The following is a 10,374-nucleotide window of genomic DNA, read 5'->3' as shown; positions in this document are numbered from 1 at the left end:
TTTTATCCCAAAGCAATTTTTCACTTACTTTAAAAGTACAAAAAAATAAAATAACTACCAATAAGTTGGTAGGGCTATGGGCCTGCAAAATACATGCTAGAAATACTGGGTTTTGTGTTGGCCATATCCAAATACACCATGGGAGTTTAAGGACACATGGACCAGAAGGTACTTACTCAGGTGTTCTCAACTTATATCTTAAGGCAGGTAAGTGGAATACAGAGGAAAATAACAAGGTTAAGAAACAAACAATTCCATGAATCTTCTCTTCATTCTCCTCCTATCAGCATCCCACACAATTATATATCTTAGCTACCGCTTCCAGACTATTTAACAAATTAAAGATTCAGCATAAAATTTTAAGAACTAAACTGAAATTTCACATGCAGCCACACTAGTTTGTTGGAAGAATGAAGACATAAAGTGACACTACATACTTGTCCCAACAAAGTTCAGTAAAACAAACCTTGTTTGGTACAAATGGATAACTCATATTTACTACTCTCTGACAGAAACAGTAATTGTCTACATTGGTTTCTGTGTAATTCCTAAGCAATGGTGAGGTAATTTCTTACCAAAAAGAGCTATTGTCACTCAACACAACACTAGGCTTAACACTGGAGAATGGAAACAGCTCCTTAAAACTGCTTTGCTACCAGAATACTTCCCTGGGATTTTATATTTTAAGTGGCGCCCTGCAGCTACACAATTAGGGCTGTGAAACTGACAAGATACATTTGTGGAACCAAACTATCACACAGGGACAAAACAATCCAAACAAGCTTCAAAAGGCCATCAAAGATATTTATCTTAGGGAGTTGGTGTCTCAAAGGGAGGTCAGGGCACACTCCTTTTGTAAGAGTGTCATGTTACAGTAGGAACTGCCATCCTTCACTGCTTGGTGCCTGAGTCTTTTGCAAGTCTTGTTGACTGCGGTGAAAGACTCTTGAGAAACCAGCAACTGTCTGAATGCTGCTCAGATACAATGACTTAGGCGTGGAAGATCAAAATGGGGGAAAACACAGAGCAACTGTGAGCAGGTAAATGATGACACCACCCCCCTTGACAACTAAGAGCAACCAGAATATGCATTTCTCTGTCCTTAAAACTTTAACAGTAGTAATACAGATTTTAATCTGCTTTTTCATACCTAACAACAGTCTACTTTTTTTAGGTAGTACTGGGAATGGTAGACTAGAAATACGTAACAGGATTAAGATGGAAGTTTTAGACTTCTATGCATGGTAGACAGAATGCCTAAGCCTTTATCAACAGCCATATGAGGAATTCTCTTGCAGTCCTCAGAATTCTTACTTCTCAAAATCTTTAACCAACAGGCAACATTAGTATCTAATGTTCAGAACTGGACACACTCCTTGAAGATTCTTCGTTACAAATAAGCAAAGGAAGGATCAAATCTACATTTAGACTGAATGATAAATGGCTCATTTGCAGACGATATGGGATTGAAAACGAAGATACACCATAACAGGCCTTACCAGCAATGAAGGCAATTTCCATCATCAAACTTCAAATACTTAAAACGTAATGGAAACCAGAGGGGAAAAAATTAAACGGTTGCAAATGTGGTTTGTGTACCTGTAAATATGACTGAGTTAGTTACAAAGCATAATTGGATTAATCCCAAAGATCCACATCATCAAAGCCAAGCATATCAGAGACCTGAGGTACATTTGGTGAAAATACACAGACCATCCATGTCATGTGAGGCCACAGTGTTGTATCACAGCCACACACATGGAGAACCAGGCACCATGGGAATGCCCTGTCTATGCTCTAGGATGCATCTATGTGCTTCCCAACTAGGAAGACTTGTGTCTGTGGCTGGAGATCCTCCAACTTCTAGGTTTCCACCCTTGGAAGTGGAATATGCATGGTACACATGAACAACCTTATCAGACTCTGCTGATCAAGCTTGAAAGCAGAACCACTCAAACCCCTCAGATCCTGTGAAGATGAAAAGTTAAGAAAGGAAGCAGCATTAATTAACCAAGTCCCAGTCTATATTAAATGAGCTTAATACTTAATGTGCAACTACTGTGCCTACAGTAAGATCCTCAGAGATACTCTGTGGACAGATCGTGGTTCTATGGTAATGCTTTAATATAATCCTGCTTAACTGGAAAAAATACTCCATATTGCAGGAGCAGAGAAAAACTGGAGCAGCAGATGTAGCTCCTGCCACATGATGGCAGGCTAGATACCTTCTCTATTTATCATCAGGATTAAAATTCAGTACTTTTAATGCTTTTATGGTAAACCTGGGGATAAGTAACACTGCACAGAAAAACACAGCAGAAAACTACAAGACCCATATGTCCTTTTAGTTTAAATTTAATTTTTCAGATAGAAGTTATCTATGTACAATCAGTGTGCATTGTAACAATTCTGTCAGTAAAGTCATAATTCAAATCTTCTAAAATATTAACGACCTGCATAGCACATCTGACATTATTGCCCATGTTGAAGAGGGAACATATGAATTTACAATTAATTTTGATTGATTTGGATACTGAAGTGTTCAGGTATTTGACACACTTCCTTTAAAACCAATGCACCTGAAAAGCTTTCCAGAGCACAGTTTAGCTAGATATTTCTTACCATTTCATTACAAACAATCACAACACCAACAGTTTAATATGGAAAAAAATCCCCCCTCAAAAAAAAACCACACCCAAAAACAATTAACCAAACAAACAAAACAACCAACCACGAAAAAAACCCAAAAACTACCAAAAACCCCCCACACAAACCCCAACCCAACAATAAAAAAATCCAAAAAACAACACAAAAAAACCCCAAAATAAAACAAAACAAAAAACCCAACAAAAACAACCACAAAACCACAAACCAAAGCATGTATCTAAAGTATCCAGAAAAGGGAGCACTAAATGGAATAAAGTTCCCTTTCCCCATTTTTACATTCTGAGCAGTGACTCCATCAAAATATTTTATTTAAACATGTACGTACACTGATTTTGTTTCATAACTGTGACAACAAGTCCTGAGTTGGTGGGGAAAGGAACAGTCAAAAAAAGCCTGAGGGGACAAAAAGCTCATTTAATAAATTTACAACAATTTACAGCCATTTGTTTGTGTTTCGCTTTTTTTATTATTACTTGTTTGTTTTGTAAAAAGGCATTGTAACTGATCACAAACAGGAGAAATCCTAGCTATTTTACAGTTATAGGTACAGAATTTAAATATTCAAGCTTGTGATGAAAAGCGGCAAGGTGGTCGCAGTGTACAATGTAAACAAATAGCTTTGGAAAGTGAACAAAGTCCTTGAGAGTTCTTTACTAAGAAAAAAAAATATTCTCCCCATTCTCTCCTGAAATATGAGCACAGGTCAGTGTTTAGAAGTTCTTTTACAAACATAACTTAAAACATTATCAGCCTCAAACCACTTTGACATGAAGAGTTTCATAGTAAGATCCAGTCTGAAATGGGCAGTGTTGAGGTCCCTGTAAAAGTAAACATCTTCCATTTCTTAAAAAAAGTGCCACAGCATTTGCAGCACAGTGCAGCATAAACTTTAAATACAAAAATATTTTTCTTCTGTTGGGATAATAAGACCTTGCATCCTGGAAAGAAGTAACAATACTGCTACTGATAGAATATCCCGTCTGTATCTTTCAAGTCATGTAAGGCAATTACTGTGTTAATTTACTGTATATGGCTAAAAGAAGGTCCAGAAAATATCAGTCTTTGTTATGTTTTCCGGCTACTCCATGTATGTTCAGGTGTACTTTTGTGATCTGATGAATGTTCAAATGGAGATCTGTGACCTAGGGGAGATCTTGAACCATAAGGAGACCTCTGATCCAGTGGTGACCTTGGGCCACTACCTGAAGCTCTGTGGTCCATTTGCCAGTCTGAGTGGTACCTATAATCTCTGGGAGATTTATGATGGCTGTACTCAGAAGAGGAACGGTGATCTGAATGTATCCTGTGGTCTGAATGAGAACGGTGATCTGAATGAACCCGGCTGTCTTTTAGACTACCTTCCAGGCTTGACCTGTGGTCTCTGCTCCTGTAGTCATCTAATTTTCTATGTTTACTATCACTGTAGTATCTAAAAAATAAGAACTTATTTATATTAGATTTACTGGTAACATATAAAGAGCCACAATTATGTAAAATTGACAGAACTGCATTAGAGAAAAATCACTGCTGTAATTTTCTGTTCTCAGAAAAATAGTTTGGTGCTTCCTACAAGCATAGCTACAAAAACACATAGGGAATTTTGACCAGACTTCAAAATTGCTCAAGAAACTCACCTGCTGTCTTGTTTGTAGTGATCCCAGTCTCTGTGATCTTTTCCATTGCTGAAGGCTGAATAGGGCCTTTTCCTGGAGTCACTTTTCTTGTAAGCATCTCCCTGATGCCTGTCTTTATGATGATCATGGTATTGTGACAGATGTCTATCAGAGGAGTAGCTGTCCCTGCTACTGTCATCATGGTTTGTATTCTCCTTCAGTCTTTCCACATCTGTTTAAAAAAGAAGAGATGAAAAGGAAGTATAATAACATCTTTACTTCACCTAATTCAAACTGCATTTCTACCTGTCAGCTGTAAACCAGTAAGAAAGGGACATAATTTAAAAGAAACATTATCTAAATAGCTGAAAATCAAATGTACTAATGCCAGTGAACAGAAGAAATTCTCAGAATTATGAGGAAAACAAGCTACAATATAGATGAATAGGACTTGGAACTTCTCAACCTCTCCATTCAGTCTATGAAGCTCAGTGTCCAAATGAGCAGGTAGTAGAGACTACCTTCAGTAGAGTAATTTTAGATAGAATGGCAGCAACTGCCTCTCTAAGAAGGAGTGGACTCAGTGTGATTAAGAGTTTTAAAGATACACCTTGTTAGCACAAGAATTTCAGTGGTCTTCCTAAAATACATGATTGTTGATTTTAAGTCCATGACAATATACTTGAAGGCTGAGTAACACAAGATTAAAAAAAGCACTACATACAAAAAGGCAAGTGTGGAAATATATGGAGAAAAAAAAATCAGTGTTATTGACAACAATAAAAGACAGCCCTTCTAACTAATGATAGACTGTGACTGATTAATAAACTGCTTTCTTACACCATAATGATACTGCAACAGCTACAAAGTCATAGAATTTCTGACTTTACAGGCTTTAAGTAGACCTCTTGCCCTCTCCAAAATTTAACACAAAAATTTTCTTAATTTTTTTAAACGATGCTCAAATAACCTGGTAAGTACCAGCTTCAATCTGCACTCTGCTGGATTTCAGCAAATTGGTGATGCTTTTCAAATTAGTCTATCTCTGTGATACTTAACTGTGTGGAAAACAGACTCAGGAAACATGAAATGAAATGAAATAAACATGAACATTTAAGGTATTTAACACAAGAATATACTTGAAAGTCACTTACCTGGATTTCTAATTACATGTGTATTCATATTGCTGCTAATATTCTGATCGCTGTGTTGCTAAAAAAGACAAGTACATTAGTAAATGTAAATCCCAAAGTTCATTTGAATACATTGGAAAAATACTCTAAGAAAAGAGACTACTATACTGCAAACACAAATACCAACTTGGAGTGTATTTCCATGTTCTTTTTAATCCTCCATATCTAATGAAAGTTATAATAAGAAAATATATATTTATGTATTTTGAAAGGATGTGAAAATAATACCTGAGACTCTTGACGTTTTTTGATTGCATGTTTATACAGTTTGTGCAGCTTTCTGGCATCAAATTCTGTAAACTTAGAGACAAAAATCCACAAATTTCTGAGGAAGAAGAAAAGAGGAGTTGTAATTATTCTTTAAATTTCTATTCTCTGTAGCAGAACATGGATTTGACTGAAATTATTTGAACACTACTCAGCAAACCTGAAATGCTATATAACTTACATAGTACTGCCTACTTGCACAATAGATATTATATAGCTGTAAATAAAACATTTGAAAGATTGATTCCTTAAACAATTTTTCACTTTTTAATATTTATCCTAAGTACTTCAGAGTGTGAAGTGCATGGACAGTAGTACTAATAAGAATAATGCTACATTTTTGTGAAATGCTTATTAAAAACATAGCTACCTGTTTATATTTATCTTCTAAAAATTTGTTTGCATTGTGAGCATTTACCAGCCTGTAAATAAAAAATTTAAGTATGTAAAGGAAGTAAAAATTCGTTCAAACTTGAAATCTCTTACAGTGTAAGACACCTGACCAACAAACCTTATTATATTAAGCCATCAACAAGAGAAATTTTCCACAGACTTTGAAAATCTGGTCAAGTCTTTTGAAACCAAGTAAGAACTGTGAAAGAGAATGGAAGTCATAAGGTAAGAAATCTGTGCCTAAGCTGTGCTTGAAAGAACAAAAGAAGAACAAATTAAGTCTTTTGCTGTCAAGATGCCAAAATTCTGAAGAAAACTTTTCCTTCCATGATCACAGGTAAAGTTTTTTTTAACAGATACTGATTTTTTTTAGTGAAATTTGCAGGTGGAATGCTTAGAAGAGTCTACAGAATAACACTTTTAAAAAATATTTGAAGTGTGGAGGTTCAGGAAGCAACAGCATGCTCCTTCACTATGATTATTTAAACATAGTAATTTTTGTCCAGAAGTTTGCCTAAGTAGGCAACCAGTCAATGGTGTATCTAATGAGACCATTCTAACTTAATATCAACTACACTACTTCTTATTCAAATGTAGCTGAAATACGTATATTATTTATCAACACATGATATCATAGCATTACTATGAATAACAGCTCTATTACAAGTTTCCCCTTAAAATAATAAAAAATTTACCAAAATGGAAGACATGGATCTCGTTTTTGTATCTCAGATCACCCTATTACTTTCAAGTAAAGGAAGTAAAATAAGCAGAAGCACATTACACTAGCAGAATTCTTCCAGAAAACACAACCCTTAAGAATTTGATATATATAATCACAGGATGCATTTTCAAGCATAAAGATATTAAGTGAACATTCTGAAAATGTAAGTCAAATTGCATTAAGACCTCATCAATGAAATACAAGACCAGTATTTTTTCTTGGTTCTTTTTATACTGTCACCTGATAGAGATGCAAACTCTTCCCTCACTTTTGAAGTACGTCTGAGTACATTATGATAAATACTTTCATCAAGTCGTAGTTAATACATAATACATAATTTGATTTTAGAGTTCATTAAAAAAAATTAAGAATTCTACAACTTGAAATCATACACTCAACACAATTTTATAACTGCGTATTTTCAACAGGAATTATTAAAAAACCAAAATGACCTGAAGCTGAAAAACCAGATCTTTAAAGGAAAGAATGGTTTTGACTAAACACAGTGGGAGTGACTAGTACCCAGCATTTGCTGTCAGTGTTAAGCAGAGAGAAGTCTTCACCCTCTGGACAAAATACAGGGCTCTGCATTAATGCCTAAAGTCAATCCATTACAGGTCATAACAATGTATAATCACCTCTTAATAGAGCCCTATTTAAAACAGCAGAAAGATACAAGAAAGGGGGAACAATAAATAACTAAAACCTATTTTTTAAAATGGAACCACTTGTAGATTTCTCTTTTTCAAGTAAAACCCGAGAAAATAACTTACTTTCTCCACTGTTTTATTTGTTCAGGATTTGTGTACTCCTTTAGACATTCAGTAATATGATCCCCAATTTTGATAAGACATTGTCTAGTATGTTCCAGCTGTTCTCTTTCAGAAAGGCCCTTCTCTGGTCGATCCAGCTGTTTCAATGCCGCCTTGACAGGTCTCATTCTTTCCTTGCACTGTAAAATGGAAAAAATGAATGTATCAATTCAAAGGAAAACATTTTATTCTAAAACATGACCCACCTTTTACTGTGATATATAACCACAAGTAAAAACAATATTGTTAGAAGTCAAATGAAACATAAGACTTCCTCACAGGTCTTAAAAATGTTTTACAATTTTCATTTGGAACATTATCAACCCAGTTGGAAATTAATTTCCATTAGATTGTATAATATATATATATATACACATATAGGTGTAGAAGGTGCTAATGTGTATGGCTCAAACACCACATAGCTGTGAGGCCGCCTTTTTCTGTTCAAAACCCACTGCTGTGGGTCTTTTTTCAGTTTTATATGGCAGGTCAGGGACTAACATACTGATTTACATTCCAAGTGTGTAATTTACTAATAAAACTCTAAGCTTTTGCAGACCCTCTCACTTTTATTGTTCCTTACCCTCTCAAGCATCCAAGAATCTAGGGTGATGCCTTTCCCTTAAGGCTGGGACACCACATTAGGATTTGAGAAAGCACTAATTTAATATATAGGATTTCTGAAGAAAAGGACTTACTACAACTGTATTTTACAATTAAAACTTTGAGACAATCATGTAGGACAAGACTCACCCTTTTTATAGCACCTGCAAAGCTATACAATCTCAATGTCAAATTAAATACGAGTGTTCACTACATTTCAAACAAATACTTTCTGCAACCATTACATCTGGCATTCAACAAAGGATCAAAATTGCATCTCTGAGCATGTTTTAAACCTCACTCCTATGCAGATACTAGCAGAAGTTATCCTACCTAGAAGAAAGCTAGTTTAGGTGTAACACCATAAAGACTGGAAACAACCTCCAAGATCATTAAACCCAACCTTTGACTGAACACCACCATTCCCATTAAACTATATCAAGTCCCACATCCAGTTGTTCTTTCAAACACTTCCAGGCATAGTGACTCTATCTCCTTCTTGAGCAGGCTGTTTATTGTTTAACCACTCTTTCACTGACGAAATCTTTCCTTATATCCAACATAAACCTGCCCTGAAACAACCTGGGGCTGCCTCTCCTTGTACTGTCACTGGTTCCCTGGGAACAGGCCTGACCCCCCCTCCCTGGCTACAACCTACTATCAGGCAGCTGTAGAGTGGTAAAGTCTCCCCCGATCCTCCTTTGGTCTCAAAAACCCCAGCTCCCTCAGCCACTCCAGAGCCTTCCCCAGCTCCATTCCCTTCTCTGGATTCACTCCCACACCAAAACGTCCTTTCAGAACTGAGAGGCCCAGTACTGAACACAGCATTCGAGATGTGGCCATAGGAATGTGTAGACTAGGCACAGATAAAGGTCATGCATTCTTCAATTTTCACATTTTGAATCTAATGTTTTAATAATAAATCCAGATAAATCCAGTTGGCATGGCTTAAATTGCAGACACTTGCTTAGTCATATACTGTACTCCAATTACACGGTAAACATGACATGCATATCCTCCTTGTCATCAAGGGCACAATCAGTTAAGCCTGAACAACATTTCCATTTGAAAGTGCAGTTAAGTATGATTAATTAGACTGCACTTGACGATGGCATAATGATAAACACCAATCACCTCCTTCCCCCATTCTTTCCCAGTACACACTATCAAACCTAGAAAAAACAAATACCTGGAACAGAATGAAATGGAATATTGTCATTACCAGGTATGCTTCTAGGGACAACTCAGAAAACTGGGAAAGCTGTTCCATTGCTATCTCACGCTACTAAGTAATTAAGCATCTGGTTTACATATTGCACTTACCACAGATTAAAGTAGCTTTTTAAAAGACAGTTTATAGAGTACAATTCTTAAATAGAGAAGTGATCGGAAAAATATAACTGCGCATGAAAATCAAATTATTTTCTGTCATTACCCACACAGACACATTCATTTGAATCACTCAAGGCCCATGCTAAAAACATACATGAGTTACTTTGATTGTTTATTGTATGAACAGTAACTGGCATAGTCATGAGAACCCTATTGGCATTTTCACAGCCAGCACCCGTAACAGACCTGGCTGGCAAAAACACATCTTTCGAAACGTGAATGACAAAACAACCACTGCTGTTCAAAGTAACTCACTGATACTTTTCCACAGGCCTCCTATACAACCTCATATAAATTCTGCATATGCATTTTTTTAAAATGTTAAATTCAATTTTTGTAAGCAGTAGCGATTAAACAGAATTCTTTCAGTGTCAGACATTACCTCAGCAAGATATTTATAAGTGCTTCAGCATTGTTTCTTCCTGTGTTTACTAACTAAAGTCTGCAATACTTCAGAAGGGAATTGCTAAAACCTAGTTTTTCTTGCTATCTTACAAAGAAAAGCATATATGATATGGTGAAGCGAAAGATCCCATCAATTCCATTTACATTCATTCACCTCTACTCTTTAAGAAGCAGGATATGTAAGTGATTCTTGAGGATAAATCTTTAGAGTTTATATTCTCAACCTATTAATCCTACAAACTATTGATAAGTTTTTCTATTATCCCACATAAATACCACAAAAAGTCAAAATACAACTGAACAGA

General features: G+C 35.8%; 1 protein-coding gene across 2 annotated transcripts in view; it reads right to left on the bottom strand.

Moving 5' to 3' along the window:
* Positions 1-2,339: 2,339 nt before the first annotated feature.
* CHD1 (chromodomain helicase DNA binding protein 1) overlaps positions 2,340-10,374 on the bottom strand; it is a 52,715-nt gene continuing 44,680 nt past the window's right edge. For both annotated transcript variants that reach the window (XM_088157040.1, XM_088157041.1), the window contains exons 33-37: positions 7,631-7,809; positions 5,702-5,798; positions 5,435-5,492; positions 4,302-4,512; positions 2,340-4,096 (exon numbers count right to left, since the gene is read on the bottom strand). In XM_088157040.1, coding sequence (XP_088013166.1) covers positions 3,733-4,096; positions 4,302-4,512; positions 5,435-5,492; positions 5,702-5,798; positions 7,631-7,809 — 909 coding nt within the window. In that variant the 3' untranslated portion in view covers positions 2,340-3,732. The remainder of the gene's footprint in view (positions 4,097-4,301; positions 4,513-5,434; positions 5,493-5,701; positions 5,799-7,630; positions 7,810-10,374) is intronic.

This window comes from Sturnus vulgaris, chromosome Z (assembly GCF_052056855.1).
Source record: "Sturnus vulgaris isolate bStuVul1 chromosome Z, bStuVul1.hap1, whole genome shotgun sequence".
In the NCBI taxonomy this organism is placed as follows: Eukaryota; Metazoa; Chordata; class Aves; order Passeriformes; family Sturnidae; genus Sturnus; species Sturnus vulgaris.
Note: the sequence above shows the minus strand (reverse complement) of the source record. Positions and strands in the feature narration are given on the sequence as shown.